This window comes from Mus pahari, chromosome 19 (genome assembly GCF_900095145.1).
Source record: "Mus pahari chromosome 19, PAHARI_EIJ_v1.1, whole genome shotgun sequence".
NCBI lineage: Eukaryota > Metazoa > Chordata > Mammalia > Rodentia > Muridae > Mus > Mus pahari.
This window is the reverse complement of record NC_034608.1, coordinates 40506788-40524249: the sequence shown is the minus strand read 5'-3', so window position 1 is coordinate 40524249 and position 17462 is coordinate 40506788. Positions and strand designations below refer to the sequence as shown.

Here is a 17462-nt window from a genome sequence, read left to right as displayed (position 1 = left end):
CCCTGAACCAGCCCTTTCTGGGTTGTACTTGTTGGCATGGCAACTCATCCTCGGATTTGCCTGCGCCAAAATTGTTGGAGCGGGCTTCCTTCTTTCATATCCGTCTAATTCAGAGGGTCTCTACTTGTGGGTCTTCCACAGGGTCACCCGAGACCATCTACAAATCAGATAATCAACATTTGTAACAACAGCAAAATGACAGTTATGAAGTAGCAACAAAATAATGTTATGGTTGGTGGTCACCCCAAAAGAGGAGCTGAAAGGTGGTTACCTATTAAGGGCTGGCAGTGTTATGGGGGCAGAGAACTGCTGGTCTTCACTGCTTATCAATTTTATATTGATAATTCTATATTGACTAATTCCCATATTCAAAATAAAACTTCCAGACCCTGGCTATTGCAGCATCTCTTCGCCCTTTTCTTGAATAGTTGTTAGTAATGTTCTAACTGTCCTCCCAGTCCCTTGTGACAGTGAGTTGGAGGGATCCTGTTAAATGGCCAGGCCTGTCAGCCCTTACAGTGGCTCCCTCCATACTGACCTGCCTGCCTGTGCTCCCCTTTGCCCAGCGGCAGGGACTTGTATCCCAGCACACGGCAGACCCTTAATGTATATTTGTTGGATGAATAGACACTCACCTCACATCATTGCCACCGTGAGCGAAGGACCCGAAGCAGGCCGTGAGGACTTGCAGGAAGTGGAAGAGCAGGTGGACCTCTGCGGAGTCCTTCTCCTCCTTCTCTTCCTCGGGGGCATCCTCATGAGGCCGGTCAGGGTCAGCCAGCTCAGAGGCCAGCCTCATTTCCACGCCACCCTCTTCGGCCTCAATCTCGGCCTCGGCCACAGCGTTGCAGTAGCTGGAGTAGCTGTCATAGCGGAGCCTCTTCTTGGAATAGGACACACTGTCACCCACCAGCTTCTCACTGTCCTCAGGGGCAGAGGAAGTGTCTGAGGCTCTGAAGGTGGTGTGCACCGGCATGCCGCAGATGGCCGCGGTGTAGCAGGTGTAACTGTTGTTCCTCCGAAGCAGCCTGTAGTTGTTTTCCTGAGTGGGTTTCTCCTCGGTGCCCTTGTCTACGTGGATTTTGTGCAGCAAGTCTTTGTAGAGCCCTGAGTCTTTGTGTACAGTATGATAAACGTGACCGTCATTCCTCATGTGGCCTTCAAAGCCAAATGTACCATTGGAGATGGGTGACTTTGCAGAGCCATGAGTCATGGAAAGTGCCCGTCCTGAAAAGAATTTAGAAGATGCTTATCTGGGGTGGAAGATCACAAGCTTGGCATGTACAAGGCTCTGGGCTGGATCTCTGTCCATCAAAACCATACAACAACATGAAATCTGGGGACACTTGTGTACCATGCTCAGCCTGCTGGTTACCTCCTGAGGAGGTCTTCTGGGCTGTACCCATGTTCTCCAGGTTAGCCTTACCATAGGAAGCCCGGGGGTGGTTCCCTGCTGACGTGCCTTCTGAGGCCCCCACAGCCTCCCCAGCCAGGCTGGTGAGGGGGACAGCGCTGTCATCGCTGGCTTTGGCACCAGGGAGCTCCTTGAAGCTGGGGGACTCAGCTTCCTGGCCTTTCCTGAGGCTTTCGTCGGAAGCGCGGGACAGAGCGCTCTCCTTCTCTAATCTGCCTGCAGAGGAAGGAGGAGGAGGAATGCATTCTTTTCCTTTTTAAAATAAATATTAAGAATGTGAACATCTCACTTTATACTTTAACATTTGCCTCGGACACACAACGTTACAGCTATATTGAGGAAATAAAATAGAAACTTCAAGCAATGATCTTGAAGACGGTTACTGAGTAAATGGTCAGTACTTACGCCTGAGTTAATGTCCACATCCAAAACCAACAGAAGGCAGTTACATTTGATCACCCAGGTCTCTCCGAGGGCTGATGGTCTCTAAATCTACAACTCTTCTAGAAGCCTAGCCTTAGGGTTGCTGAAATGTTTGTCATGCTTGTCTTCCAAAGTATTTCTCTAGTATATTTTCTCTTTTTTCCTCCTTAATAACTATTGGTCTCAGGTTTCTTTTATCATATCAGATCCTATGAAACAAGTAAACCGTATTTTGCTCAAGAGAAACAAAGAGATCTCGTTTACCCCAAAAGAAACCAGGACACTGGGGCCGCATCCTCTGGAACTGTAGTTGCAGACGATTGTGAGCTTCCATGTCAGTGTGGGAACCAAACCTTTGTCCTCTGCAAGAGCAACAAGTGCTCCTAACCTCTGAACCATCTTTTCCAGTTCTTTTTTATTTCTATTTCTGTGTGTGCACGCACACATGCATGCAATGTCTGCAGAAGCCAGAGGCATTGGCTTCCCCTGCAATGGGAGGTATAGGCATTGTGAGCTGTTCAATATGGGTGCTGTAAGCTGACTATTCGTGTGTGTGTGTGTGTGTGTGTGTGTGTGTGTGTGTGTGTTTACAAGGACCACGGCAATGGGGACAATGGGGACAATGGGGATGTATGGAGTCCCCAAGTCTCACTTGTACTTCTGCCAGTCAGACCCTTGCCCAGCCCAACTTGAGACAACCACTCATCTTATCTCTGACCTTTTGGTTTTGCATTTGTCAGGAAGTCTTGAGGTGAATTGTGTCTCAGCACACCGCCTTTGCCACTCGTCCAGGCCACAGAAGTGGCAGTTGGTTCTTGTTACTACTGAGCACTGGGGTGTGGAGTTACCACTTCATTTTCTGTGGATAATCTATCTGTTAGGGGAGGATTCCGGTCTGGGTAGTCTGTGTGTATGTGGTGGAAGTGACTTCAATAAAGGTGTTTTAAACATATTTTTGTGAGCCCTTAGGTTTTTATTTCTCTGGGGAAAGACCTAGGAGTTGTTCAAAGAATGTTTATGCAGTGCATATGCAAGCTGAGAATCGCCAGGCTGTCTCCTGTGCTGTTTTACTCACAGCACTGCCTGAAGCCTCTGCCTGGTTGTTTCGCCTCTTCTCCTGGTTAGCAGGATGCTAGTGTGTTAAAAAGCCATTCAAAGAGGCGTGAAGTGATACCTCACCGTGTATTCCTGATTGTCAGTGACACCGAACCTTGCATGGGTCCATATGCCTCTGGCATCTTTATTCGGGTGAACTGTGTTCCTGAATACTTTGCTCTATTTGGCTCAGAGCCCTACTGCTCCCCTAGAGGACCCCATTTTGATTCCCAGAATTCACGAACAGCCTCTAACTCTTGCGGCAGGGTCTCTGCACTCATGTGCACAAACTCCCACATGGAAATGCATATGGATATGTGATTAAAGAGAATAAAAATAAATTTAAAAATCTGTTCATGTTTTAGTTTATTTAAAAAAATTCTTAATATATTTTCATGATACAAAGTTTCTCTTAATCATATTTTCACAAAGCAAGTTTCCAATTTTCATGCTGTAGAATTTGTAAATATCTTCTGTGGACCATGTTTGGTGTTAGTCAAAGCTCTTTGCTAAACCAAGATTATGAAAGTTCTTACTCACAAAAAAATGTCTTTAATTTTTTTTTAACATTTAGATTTATGGTACATTTTCAGATAATTTTTAAGAAGGGCATAACATTTATAGTAAGACTCTTTAAAATTGTTGTTTTAATTAATTAAACAATTAATTTTATCTGTTTTTGAGATGGGGTATCATGTAGTCCAGGCTGGCTTCAAACTTATATGTAGATGGGATTTTGTTTTTTAGTTTTTTCTATGAGTACCTTGTCTGCATGTACATCTGCACACCAGAAGATGGCATCAGACAGTTGTAAGCTGTCATGTGGGTGCTGGGAATTGAACTCAGGACCTTCAACAGAACAGTGAGTGTTCTTAACCACTGAGGCATCTCTCCAGCCCTGTAGCTGGGGTTTTCATTAGATTTATGGTCCATCTACAAACCAACCTGGGAAAACCCAGCCCCTTGGCTATATTGGGTCTTCCAGCTCACTCTTCCTTTATCTTAGTGCTCTTTACACAGATTTTCAAACTGGCATGTCCCCGGGTCCACTCTGCAGCCAATACACCATGAATCTATAAGCATTCAAGTTATTTTCACTTGGACAACTTGGTCTTTTAATTTAGCCAATCTTGCTATAACGCACTATCTTTTATGGTCATTGCTTGCATTTTCCTAAAGATGAATGTTTTCTATCAAGTCGGCAGAACCTCGCTGTATTTGTTAACTTAGGGTTATCCTTAACAAATAATGATCTTTATGCAGGTCACAAATGGCCAAGGACAGCGACAGAAGGCAGGAGCTTGTGTCCTAGGGCCGCTCTGGTAACCACTGCCACCCCTGGTCCCTCTACTCTTAAAGATACTTGTTTGTTTCCGTGGGGAGGCTCAGGAATCAAGAAGAGCTTTGCAATGTGGAAGAATTAGACCGCTTACCTGCTATCTTCCTCTTCATCCATGGACACACGAACAGCCACACGAAGAAGGCGAACAGCAGAGCAACGCCGAAGGATATGAGCGCTATTGCCCAGATGGGGAGCGACAGGCCCAGCACTGTGGACAGAGGGATCGGCAGGGTTGGTACTGCAAAGCAACTTACCATCTCTTCTTCCACGCTAAAGCAAGCCACCTCCATTTGTATGTGACAAAAACCCAAAGCAAATGAAACCAAGCCACACATGTCCCATGCCTGGGGCAGATAGCAGGACTGTTTCAGACATAGTATGCCTTGTGAACTTCTGCTCGTTAGGAATTAGTTATTGAAATGCTACCTTTCTGGCCCTGTCAGCCTAGGAAGTCTGGCACGACACTTTACTGTGTCGGTATCTAAGCTAACTGCGCAGTGTGGCGCTCCCGGTCTTCCATCCTCACTCACTGCCCTCCTGCTAGTGAGGCTGGCTCACGGACCCTGCAGGCTTGGGCTGCCTTTCTGGGTCTTGCCAGTAGCTCTGTTGTATCTGATGGATGTAAGGCCATCCATCAACACACGGATGCTGTTGCACTCTGGTCACGTACATGAACTTCTTTAAAAGTCGGCTTAGAAATAAATAAAACCCTGGGTATGGCAGCACATGCCTCTAATCCCAGAAATGGGGCAGCAAAGGCCAGAGGATCATTTTGTTACACCTCATAAAACAAAGCACCCCAAAACGAAATAAACACGCAAAAAACCCAAACCCTCCAAGGCCTCTGCATCAGCTCCTGCCTCCAGGTTCCTGCCCTGCTTGACTGCTGTCCTGATTTCCTCTGGTGATGAACAGTGCTGTGGAGGTGTAGGCTGACTAAACTCTTTCCTCCCCAATGTATTTGTTCATCAGTGTTTCACTGGAGCAGTAGAAACCCTGACGAAGACAGGAGGTTGCGAATCACCTGACACTGGTGCTGGGAACCAAACTCAGGTCCTTGGAAGAGCAGCCCAGCTCTGAGCTCTGAGCTAGCTCTCCACGTCTCTCCCCAGGACTGTTTCTAACAGTAAGAACTCTTAGAGCAGCCAACATGTGAATTGTTACAGAGATGTGAAATAGCTATAGCACCTAGTCCTGCACACGAGGAAGCCATATGTGGTGAGAATGAGTTCTGTGGTGATGAGACCCAATGTTTTCCACCAAGCTTGCTGCACCGTTCGCTTACTTATGCTTAGAGACAAACAAACAGTCGTAATGTGGAACTGGTCATAAGCTTCCAAGGAACTGTGTGAACCAGGACCAGTAGTGGGAAGCCAGAGGCCTGGGTGCGTGTTCCAGCAGGGCTTCATTTCATACACACACACACACACACACACACACACACCACAGAACTAGTAATTTCAAAAATACATAGTTAAGAGTGTCGTTTGTGTAAATTAGAAGCATATTTAATTTTGAAAGATAGTTTTACTAATGTTGCCGTAACTATTCTGTAAATAAGTCATCTCAATTATTACACACTTTTATAACAGTAAGAGGTTAAAAGATGAATAACATACACAGGAGGTCAGAATGAATGTTCACAAATATTAAAAACAAAGCCCACATCCTCCTGGCTGGCTTATGGTTAGCAGGTGGCTGCTAGGGTTTAGAGATTCAGATGGACTGACTCCCAAACTCCAGGGACAGCGGGGAGCCATGGGTTTAGAGCCTCCTCAGGCTGTGCTCTGTGCTAACTCCGCAGCCCAGCCTAGTTCCTCTCCAGCTCTGACCCTGAACCCAATCCTAGAGCAGCTCAAACACCATACAAGGTAACTCTATCATGGGGCTCTGTGTACCCATCAGACGCTGTCTCAAGAAAAACAAAACAAAACAAAAAACAAAAAAACAAAAACAAGGCAGACACTTGAACCAATGTACACACTGAGCAAAAATTTCTTCTAAATACAATACTTCGGGCTGCTTCAGAGACATCAAAATGTGTGGCAAAATACTTCACATTGGGTTGTCCTCCTGGCAAGGCTCTTGAACTGTTTCAAATAATCACAAGTTCAGGGGGGCACTGAGGCACTGTAGCTGTTTCCCACTGTGGATGGACAAAGTAGGGCACAGCTTGAATGGCTTGTGTTCACTCAGCCAGAAGTGGCTGCCAGGGCCGGTAATGCAAGCCTGGGACTTGTTTTCAGCTCACACCACTAAATGCTTTCTCATCTCATGCTCCTCTCGTTTTCAGAACAACAAAGACATGATGAATAGTGACTCTGTGCTAGCCTCAGACATCTTAGCTCTTTTCCGAGCCCCCAGGAACAGACGCATAGTCACGTCATTTAGGGAAGAGGTGACAGGACTTTCAATCATCTCACTGACATCATTTTGTTTTGCATCTCGTTTTTTGCATATGATAATCATAAACAGAATCTACAGAATAAACTTATTAAAACTATCGAGGCTTTAGTCCAGGCTTCCCCACTGCTTACCCCCCGACACACACACCCGTCCTTGTCACTGACACAACGCAGGTTCCACAGTGTTGCACGTGATACTAGCTTTCAAAAACAGTATTATCAAGACCACAGTGAGCTGCATGACGCTCAAATCTGCAGTGTCCTTAACACCACTTCCACTGAGTACACTTTCCAGGGAAAGGGGTAGATTATTGACTGTGTATCTTTCTAGGCACTGGGAGAGCATGACTACGAGCTGGAAGGCAGGGTGGGGGTGGGGATGACATACAAAGAAGGAAAAGTGACACTGAGGGCCATTGGAGGTCATATGAAAACCTACTATGGTCGAAGCATCTTAAAATATAGACCTATGTGAAAGAAGTCCAGATAATGGGGGAGAGACAGCCCCAACGGGCACCGTTTGTCAGGGCCAAGAGCGGGTTATATCTCACTGTGCTGCTGGCCAAAGGGGCCCCCTGGAAACGGGTAAGTACAGGCTACTGTCAAGGCTTTTCCTGAAGACGATTCCTACACATCTCACTGAACATGGTAAAGTCAAGCCGGGGTCTACCTAGAGCTTCACCCCCTACTAGTGTTCACGGTGCTGGAAGGTGCTGCACACCACCAGAGGAGAGAGGTAAACGCTACCCAGCCACAAAGCCAGCGACCTGCGATGCTGACCTACCTGTCCAGTGCACTGGTACCATAATGGCACAATCGTCTGTCTGGTGGCTTTGAAGTCCACCTCATGAGATGGAACCCATGCCTGACACTGGTAGGGAGGTCAAGAGCCTGAGACTAGACAGGTTTCCTATTTTGTGTTTGTGTGTACGTGTGTGTGTGTGTGTGTGTGTGTGTGTGTGTGTGTGTGTGTGTATCTGTGTTTTGTGTGTTTTGTGTATTTGTGTGTGTGTTTTAACTCTGATTTGTTTGTTTGCTAAAGAGAGAAAAAGGCTTGGCTCTGGATGGGTGGGGAAGTAGAAAGAATTTGAGAGACAAGGGAGAGGAAACTGTAATCAGAATATAGTATCTGCAAAAAAATTCAATTTAGAAAAAAGAAAAAGAGTTCATTTTCACTGGGGATGGACACCACACCTTTAATTCTAGCAATCAGGAGGCAGAGGTGGTGGTGTTCTGAGAGTTAGAGGCCGCCTGGTCTACATGGCGAGTTCCAGGCTGGGGCTACAGATGTTTGCTCACTGAGAACCATAATCCTACGGCATACTGTAGTCTGCGCTTTCACCTACCATAGAACAATACATCGTGGACACCGTCCTGTATAGTATACATACATATACACGTGTGTGCACACATATGCATACGCAGGTTTACCTCATCTCTGCTATACCTCCTCAAATGGTAAATGAAGCTATTATGTATTGTTTTATTTTAGATCAACATTTTCAAAGCATTAGAAGAGCCACGTATGTACAAGGAATGCTGGATTTAAGGAATAGAGTCATGCCTTTCAGATAAATATGATTCTTCTTAATTTGTTCTATAGTTGGAGCTTTAAAAATGCAGCAGCAGCTTTCTCAAACCAGGCTGCATTTGTAAATAGTTTGGAAGAAAAGTAAACTTAAAGAACTTTGTTTTGAATTTAGCCCTTGATGGCAACTGGAGACAGTCTCGCCTCCAGCACTGGCCACCATGAAGTTTCTGCTTCTCCACAGCTTGGATGCTACAGCCATCCATGGGTCCCAGAGAGCCTGGAAGAGGACCCTGCCTCTACAAAGGCCATGGAGCCCGCTAGGTTCTAGTGAGCTGACATACTTGGGCTTGGGTAAGAAGCAGCTAGAACTGTAAGAGATGGAGGAAGAAGAGGGGAGAAGAGAAAGCAGAGAAGGAATAGGAGAGGAAGATGGAGAGGAGGACAAAACAAAGATGGAGGAGGATAAGGAGATGAGGAGCCGGAGGAGGAGGGAATGGAGGAAGATGAGAGGATAGAGGAGGAGGGGGGGAGGAGAAAAAGTGTGCTGAGGAAGAAGAGGAGGGAAAGGAGGGAGAGGAGGGAGGAAGGAGGGGCAGTGCTGCTGTGGCAACTATGCCTCAAGAACAGGTTTTCTGTAGCAACACTAGACACCAGCTAGCTGGGCTGTGTCTGAGGACTCCTTTGCTGACAGAAAGGAGCGAGCAGGGCCATAGTTAGGGCTCAGGGAGAGGTGGGTGTAAAAGTACTCACTGTGCAACCTGCATCCCATGCTGGACCCCACAATAAAAAAGACAAAAAAGAAAAAAAACCACCACCACCAACAACAAAACCCAGGCTGTAGTGACAAGCATCTGTAACCCCGCAGGCCTATAGCAGAGAGCTGGGAGGGGGACAGAACAATTACAGACGCTCCCAGGACAGGATGCGTGTCTCTGCACATGTGCGCCCGAGACTAGACACACACACACACACACACACACACACACACACACACACTTTTCACAAATGGAGTGAAGCCCCTGGTCAGAACTTTTTAGGAGCACCATCACATGAAAACTATAGTGAAGTGATGCTGACGGCAGAAGCGGTGACCAGTCTGGGGTGCTTCACGTCTGTGGAACCAGCTCCTCAGGAAGATCATTTAATCACAGAAATTCTGGGCAACATAGCAAGATCCTGCCTCAAAAGAGGAAGACAAGAAAGCGCCCAGGGTTACGGACCCTGAACTGTCACATGAGGCCCTGTGGAAACAAAGATTGCAGAGGACCGGGCTCAGAGCTACACCAATCTGCTTCTGATGTCACCACATGTGATGCGGATGCAGCCAGCCTGTGGCCCTCACTCTGACTTGGAAGTGGTATGTCACTGTGGCATTCTTTTTCTGCCCGATACTACTGCTTCCTAGTTTTCCCAAATGTTAGGAGACAGCCGTGATTTTATCATAAGCCTCCCAGTGTTTACATCCGCCTGTCTTCCTGCTCTCTTACCTATCATTTTACTACGTATGTTCTGAATGTTGCCTAAGACGACCATCTTGCCGGTACAGCGAATCATTCTGGGGGAACGAAACTATATGGTGGTGACGCATTATAGACGCTGTGAATACTTTACAATTGTTGTGAGAAATAGATCACAGGAATCCATAGAGCTGATCTTTAGATGGATCTATCAGAACCAACCCTCAGTATTAGTTAATTTGACCAGCAAAGCAAAGGACGAGAACTCCCACTAGGCTCCTAGGCTAGGACCTAGTGTCTCAGTTATGACATTTGCTGATATGTATGACAGCTTAAGCAACCTGGCACATGTGGAATACAACAAACTCTTTCTCTAAATTCTCTTAAATATGTCTTCCAATATTTTTGATGGCCTATCTCTATATTGACTATGTGCTGAGTGTTTAGTCATCTCCTTCACTGGAAATATTAAGAGTCTATGCAAGGAGTCTGCAGACTATTATTCTGTAGTCCCTGGTACCTGGGGTGGGCAACTGTTCTGGCAAGAATATACCCAGAGGCCTGGTGCAGTGGCACACACCTTTGATCCCAGCACTTGGGAGGCCAGCCCAGTCTATACAGTGGGTCTCAGGACAACCAGGAATATGTTGAGATAACCTGTCTCTAAAAACCAAAACCCCAAACAAACCAACAGGAAAAGTATCCGTGATTAGGTAAAGTCAGTTACAGTCTGTTTCTTAAGGGGACACATATGGAGCAGGGCATGTCCCGCAGTGCCTGGCATGTGATGAATTCAGTTTTCTCTTTCTTTTCTTAGCTACAATGTGGCAGCAAATCCCGTGATATCCTGTCTTCTAAGTTTCCCTACATTTGTAGGAAAATACTCTCACGCCAGGTTTTTACACGACTCACACGGAAGAGAAGCAGGTGCTTGTGACTCCGAAGGACCAGCCACACACAGAGACAGTTTTTGACATTAATTATTGTATTGCCAGGCTTTCCTGGACCTGGTGACTCAAGCAATGTTTTGGCCTCAGTCGCCCAAGTGTGGGGACTACAGGTACACATCTCTTTGCTCCCCATCCCACCCCTAAGCCAGGATGGGGAAACAGCAGCAATCATTATTAGGCCCTGGGAGTCTGTGGCTTGCAGCGGTAGACCACTTCTGACCTGCCTCTCCCTTCCTCGAACACTGGACACACCTCCTGACCCCCCATGGCCCAAGAACAAGCTCTAAGACTTCAAGGCTGTCCGCTGGCTGCTGGGACAACATAGTGGGTAATGGCTGAGTGGAATTTAACTCAAAAGCTTATTGGTTTTTGCATTTCATGTATCTTCTTGGTATTTAAAACAAGGAAAAACTTTTTTTTAACTATTATTATTATTCTACTATATCATAATGACTGTGAACAATGCCTTTTACTATTAGCCAATACCAGGACTTGCTCCAAAGCAAGTCAATGCTGTTCAGTTACAATACCTTCCTGTGGACTTAGGATTCCATGGCGGGGGTCTTACCTGGTGCTCCCGTGTACATGATGGAAAAGACATTTATTGCTATGGTAGCAGCATAAAACAGAGGCAGTGCCTGGAGACCGTTTGGAACAGGGTCCTCCTGTGTGACAATGAGTAAAGTGGAGGTCAGAAGGTGAGCACCTGGTAGCAACACAACCCTCAGGACGCAAGTCCCGGTTATGGGGAAGCAGTGTGGCGTTCGTTCTGCTGCAGTGAGCCGCTGCTCTGGTTCGGCACCTTCTACACAGGTGCAGGTTCAGCGAGCCCACATGTGCGGCCAGCATGAGAGTGCTATAGTCACCTGAGCTGACATCACACACAGACAGAAAGCTGTTTGGGAGGCCCATGTCTGAGGTCCCAAGCACAGTTTGGCCATGACTTCTTCACAGGGATGCAGTGCCCACCTAGGCCAGATGAGGGCGTTGAAACCCTGAGACTGAAGTTCCAGATGGTCTAGAGCTGCCATGTGGATGCTGGGAACTGAACTTGCATCATCTGCAAGTGCTCCTACCTGCTGAGCCATCTGTCTAGCCTCTAGAAATGCTATTTTAAGCAGATCTATAGAACATTTTTTTTTTTTTAAGGAATAATGTAGGCTAGAAACACATCAAAGCTGTACTACTGCATGGTTGCCACTTAAGAGATTGATCTCTAAAATATACCCTGATACATGGGTGAATAGGCCACCTGTCAAGATCAAAGGGAAAGGAGATGTAATCCCCCCCCTCCCTGAGGTGAGCTGTGTGGTAAGAGAAGGCGAGGCTACTTCAGAGATGTAACCGCAGGAAGGATGCTGGCTGAGTAGGCACAGCTCAGCAAGATCTTCTGGAATGCCTCAAGTCTGCACAGGCGCTGCTCCAAAGGCTTGTGTCCAAGGTAGTGAAGCGCAAAGAATGTAAAAGAGGGACTGAAAAGGTTCCTGCTGTGTGCGAGCTCTGCCCAGACCAGGCAGGGAGGCAGGAGGGGGGGACGACAGGAAAGCAAATAAAAGACTGAGCCGGAGGAGGGGTGACAAGTTAGCGTGGTGCCACCTGAGATGTGCCACACAAAGAGCCCTGGCTGGAATGAAACCAGAGGCCACGCAGGTGCCGCCTGTCACTGGCTTTAGACAAAAGCACTATTTTCTTGGGAACCATGGCTGTCTAAGGACTTCTACCCAAGGAGGTAGACAGCCAGGAGACAAATGACTCCTTGAGACCGCCCCCCCTTCCTCCTCCTGTTCTTTTTCTTTCCCTCCTTCCAATCTATCCAGTTGCCATGTCACTCATCCAAACATCCAACATATACTCTCCCTCTCCTTCTCCCTCTCGCTAACATTTTGCTTTTGTTGAGAACAGCACAGAGCATCCATTCGAGCAAATAGAAAGGCTGAAGAGGAGTGGGATGCATTAAACGTGCAGTCAACAAAGCCGGGTGGTAGTGACTAAAGCTGGCTCAGCCTGTGGATGGTGTTCACAGAAACACTGAGCTCTCTGCATTGAAACTGGGCATTGGGTCCATTTTGGGAGGAATGGGGCTTGGGTGAGGGGAGGTGCGTAGGGTGCAGTGGGCTGGAGAGGGCTAGGGTGGTGGGCTATGGTTGGAGAGGTTAGTAGCGGCTGGGGTGCACTTGAGTGGTGGTTGGGGTAGTGGCCTGGGGTGGTGTGTGGTGTGTCTCATGTGCCAGCAAGGTGTTAACACCATAGTTCTGTTGTAGCATTATCTGTGGAGAATCTGAAAGGCCCATGAAAAGATAATCAAGTTTAAAAAAACAGTCTTTTAGAAAGAATTGATTTGAATCTTATCTCTCTTCAGAAATGAGCACTTTCCTGTTCTTTTCTTTTTCCATTCTTTACAAACACACTTTTCAGGCCCAACAGATCTGTATCTGGATTCTTAGAATGAACCCTCATGGTAGTATGAATTATAGAGAGAATTGGGGAGGGAAAAGAAAGAAAGGCATGGAGGGAGAGAAGGAGGGAGAAAGAAGGAACCACAAGACACCAGAGATTCTGGATTCAGAACTTGCCTCTCACTGGCAGACCGCAGTGGTCTTCAGTAGGATTAGAGTCTGATTCGGTTGGAGATGCTCAACGGCACTATATTCTCTTAACAAACTGCTGGCAAGCATCTTTAAAGGTAATACGCACAAGAGGAGGCTCTGAAATTAAGAGTGACTAAGACACACATGGTCTCCATCCTCACAGAGGGCAAGCAGGCAGACAGGAAGAGATAACACACCACACACTACCAAGCACAAAGAGAGGACAGCACACTCCAGAGGGGAAAGGAGGAAAATGCCATCTCTGGGATAGGAGAGAAGTCCTGGAAAATGACACCAGGAAGCCGGATAGGAGGGGTCTGACTGAGGATAAGGTCCAGGTAGAAGAAACAGTACTGGCCAGTGAAGGTTGGTACCCAAAATGTAAGCTAACTTAATGTGGCCAATCCTAGCCCAGAGAAAGGATGCTGAGACACTGAAGACCGAGTTTGTGCTTATTCAAGAGAACGGACCTTTAATGGTTGACAGGAACACACGGAAGAAGGAAAGCATGTCCTTAATGTACTTAGTGAGCATGAGCAGCTCTTCTGTCTACACACACACACACACACACACACACACACATGCACGTACGCATACACACACATGCATACACACACATACTCACATACACACACACACACAGACACACACTCACACACATGTACACGTATACACACACACCTATGGTAGATTTACAATGAGGCACAGGAAGAGATTAATAATAACACAATAACAGCGCTATATTAATGTCTTAATTATCACACTCGCCCTTCTTCATCTAATGATGATGAGAGATGGCACAGTCACCATGTGAGGGCATGAAGAAAGGCGGATGAAGCACTGGGTTTCCACAGAATAGTTTCTTCAGCACAGATATTGCAGTACCAGACATGGCTAAGGGATCAGCAATACGGATGTGCTGGGCAAAGGGAGGTCACACCCATGCTGGCTGCTGTTGGAGGCGTGTGAGTTTATCACGTTACTCGTGTGGACTCGTGTGGAGGCAGTGTAAAGCCTGCACAATTCTCATCTGTGGAACTTTCCATTGAGCATTTTCAGACCACATCTGGACATGTCTCTCACAGAAAACAGCAAAATGTGGAACTGTGACCGGAAGACAAGTGTGTAACACGACCACTGAACAGAGGCCTAAGGGTTGGTGGGATGGCTCAGTGGGTGTAAGTTCTTTGTATGCGCTCTGACAACCCAAGTTCAATTCCTGAAAACCACATAGTAGTAGAAAGAACCAGTTTCACAAACTTGTTCTCTGACTTCCACACACGTGTGCACATGTACCCTCCAAACACACACACACACACACACATACACACACACACTAAGTGAAATAAAGTTTAAAAATGGAAGGCTTTATAGCTTGTTAAATAATTCAACAGGTCAACCAAGTGTTCAAGGATGAATCAGAGCTAAAAATATAATATGATAAACATATATAACATAGATTATTCTAGATATATTATATAGATATATCATTATACTCTGCCAATATTACAGATCTATCATCCATCCATGAAAGGACCCCAGGAACCCGGGTAGAGCTAGAGGACACTAAGCAGCATGAAGTAGACTGGGCACAGAAAGGAGAGCACTGCAGTGGGTTTATCTACAGAATAAAAGCTGATCGCATACAAGTATACAGTGAAGGTCTCTACAGACAGGAAGGGACGAAGGAGGGAAGAGCGAAGAGAGCAGGGTTATCTATCGGCCACAAAACTACAGTTAGCGGGAAAGTGGTTGGCCCTAACATGGATCCTGTAAGTCCCCTAAAGGCACTAACAGGAGGCGAGATAGCTTCTCAGAGACGGCACAGTGGGAGGGTCTTTCCTCATGATGATGGGGAAGCCATAAGCGCTCCTAACGGAGCTCAGTGTGTAGATCAGGCTGGCCTTGACCCCATATAAACCTGCCAACCTCTATCTTCAGGGTGCTGGGATTAAAGGCACGTGCCACCTTGCCCAGCAAATTTGATTTCAATGTTTTGGGTTTTATTTTTTTAGACAAAATGAATCTTTGTGTTTCCTTTCTTAAAAAAATCCTCTTAAATAAACTCAGTGTCTCTCCATGAAAAAAAATTGTAAAAGCACCCGGGCTGGCGAGTTTTACATCAACTTGATGAAAGCATAGTCACCTGAGAGAGGGAACCTGTTAGATCAGGCATAGGCAAGCCTGGGGGGCATTTTCTTAATTAGTGATTGATGGGATGGGCCCAGCCCAGTGTGAGTGGGGCCATCCTTGGGTTGGTGGTCCTGGGTTCTATAAGAGAGCAGGCTGAGCAAGCCAGGAGAGGCAAGCCAGTAAGGAGCATCCCTCCATGGCCTCTGCATCAGCTCCTGTCTCCAGGTTCCTGCCCTGCTTGATTCCTGTCCAGACTTCTCAGTGATGGACTGTGACTGGGAAGTCGAAGTGTGATAGACCCTTGCTCCCATGTTGCTATGGTCAAAGGTCCACCAGTGTCCATCGCAGCCGTAGTCACCCTGACTAGGACAGCACCTTTACACTGAGTAAGGAGATTATATAGCTCATTTTCATTATTGGTCTAATTTCAAAATCTTAACACTTATTTTATTATATCCTGTTTGACAACCAGGAAATAGTCACCTCTCATTTTTTTTTTTTTTTTTTCACCTCTCATTTTTGAGGTCTAAGCCCAATTTCTGGGAGTGCCGGCTAACAAGTAAATTACAGAGCCTGGCTGGAAGTGCCCTTTGTGTGCAAGGCCCAGGAGAGTCTTGGCTGTTCCCAGAGGCTTCTGACCCCTCCTGACCACCCGTGACTCAAACTCCAGGTGAGTCCTGGCCTGCCGCCCCACTGGTACTAGCTTCCACTGAGTAGAACCAAAATCAGTTCTAAAACTTAGTACAAACCAGAAACCAAAGAAGCCGCCACACTTACCTTTGTAAGGATGAACATTCTGATTAGTATGAACAGCACACCGGACATGAAGCCAGAAAGAAGTGGCGATATAAACCAGGAGGCGACTGAAGGGATGAAAAGAATACTCAGTGAAGGCTAAGGCTTACACTCCAGTGTACTTATGCAACACACCGAGGGCAACGTATCACGTCTATTAACACCCGTCACCAGAACTGTTTGCCATGCGTCAGAGCTCAGAAATCCCTCACTCTCCTCGGGAACAAACACTGCTAGGTGACTGAGGTTCCCATCCACCAAGAGTTTACAGATTAGTTCCCACCAGGCAAGTGGTTCTCAACCCCTTGATTTACATTATGGTTCATAATGAAGTAGCAACAAAAATAAACTTATGGTTGGGTGGGGTCACCACAGCATGAGAACTGCACTAAAGGGTCTCAGCATCAGGAGGGTGGAGAGCCGCTGTGCTGAGCCTCTCCCTTGCTTTTACCTATCCATGTGGAGTCTGGTGCCCCAACGTCAAGGTTATTATAAGGTCAAGGTCATGTTCCTCTAACTACATCCAGTTTGCTGCTCTCATTCCTCATATCTAATGACTAGAAATCTCCAGCGTTGGCCTCTACCAGGTGGTTCCAAGTTTGTGCTACACCCAGAACTACCTGGGCATTTGGCAACACCAGTGATGCTCTGGCCTCAGTCCCAGAATTCTGGAGATGCAGAATAAGATCGGGGTGTGGGCACTTGAATGGGCGAGAGTTGAGAGCCATTTCTCCAGAAGCTGGAGACACAGGTGATTTTCACGGTAGCCTGTCCCCATAACTGGCAGGCCAGGGACCCACTATTGCCCACAGCTTCTAAGACTATGATGGTTCTAGCATCGTAGTCTCAACAACATGCAGGGCAGAGATGGTCTTTTTAATTCTGAGTGGACTGGCACAGATGGGCCACCAGGAGGACTAGCTAAGCGTAGTTGGTCCCCTGGGGGCGGTAGGAGGCCTGCAACCAAAGGAACCTGGCAGTGCTTCCCCAGAGGGCAGACCTGGGCAGCTTGTGACCCAGCAATGTAAAGAACACTGGCTTCATTCTGAGCTTCGCCGAGACCATGAACACAGACACTTGGATGTAAGGCTTTTTCTCACGTGGGCCTAGGCCTAGTCTTTCTCAGACCATTATGCTGATTTCAATGAGATAAACTTTCTTTTCTTGTCAAGAACAAATAAGGTACTGATTTTCACAGCTAGATGACACTGTGATATTTTGAAAGGGCGGCGTTAAACCTGACATATAAACAGTGACCTTGCTCCATTGCCTATACCACCCAGGTCTAAACCTTAACATCTGGGGCGTGGGGGGGGAAATATTATAAAA

The 17462-nt window shown here is 46.7% G+C and overlaps 1 protein-coding gene across 7 annotated transcripts in view; it reads right to left on the bottom strand.

Moving 5' to 3' along the window:
• The window catches only part of Slc20a2 (solute carrier family 20 member 2), an 87142-nt gene that overhangs the window by 7587 nt on the left and 62093 nt on the right, over positions 1–17462 (bottom strand). For all 7 annotated transcript variants that reach the window (XM_029531695.1, XM_021219126.1, XM_029531697.1 and 4 more), the window contains exons 4-8: positions 16116–16201; positions 11186–11282; positions 4366–4482; positions 1427–1630; positions 636–1227 (exon numbers count right to left, since the gene is read on the bottom strand). In XM_029531695.1, the coding sequence (XP_029387555.1) occupies positions 636–1227; positions 1427–1630; positions 4366–4482; positions 11186–11282; positions 16116–16201 (1096 nt within the window). The remainder of the gene's footprint in view (positions 1–635; positions 1228–1426; positions 1631–4365; positions 4483–11185; positions 11283–16115; positions 16202–17462) is intronic.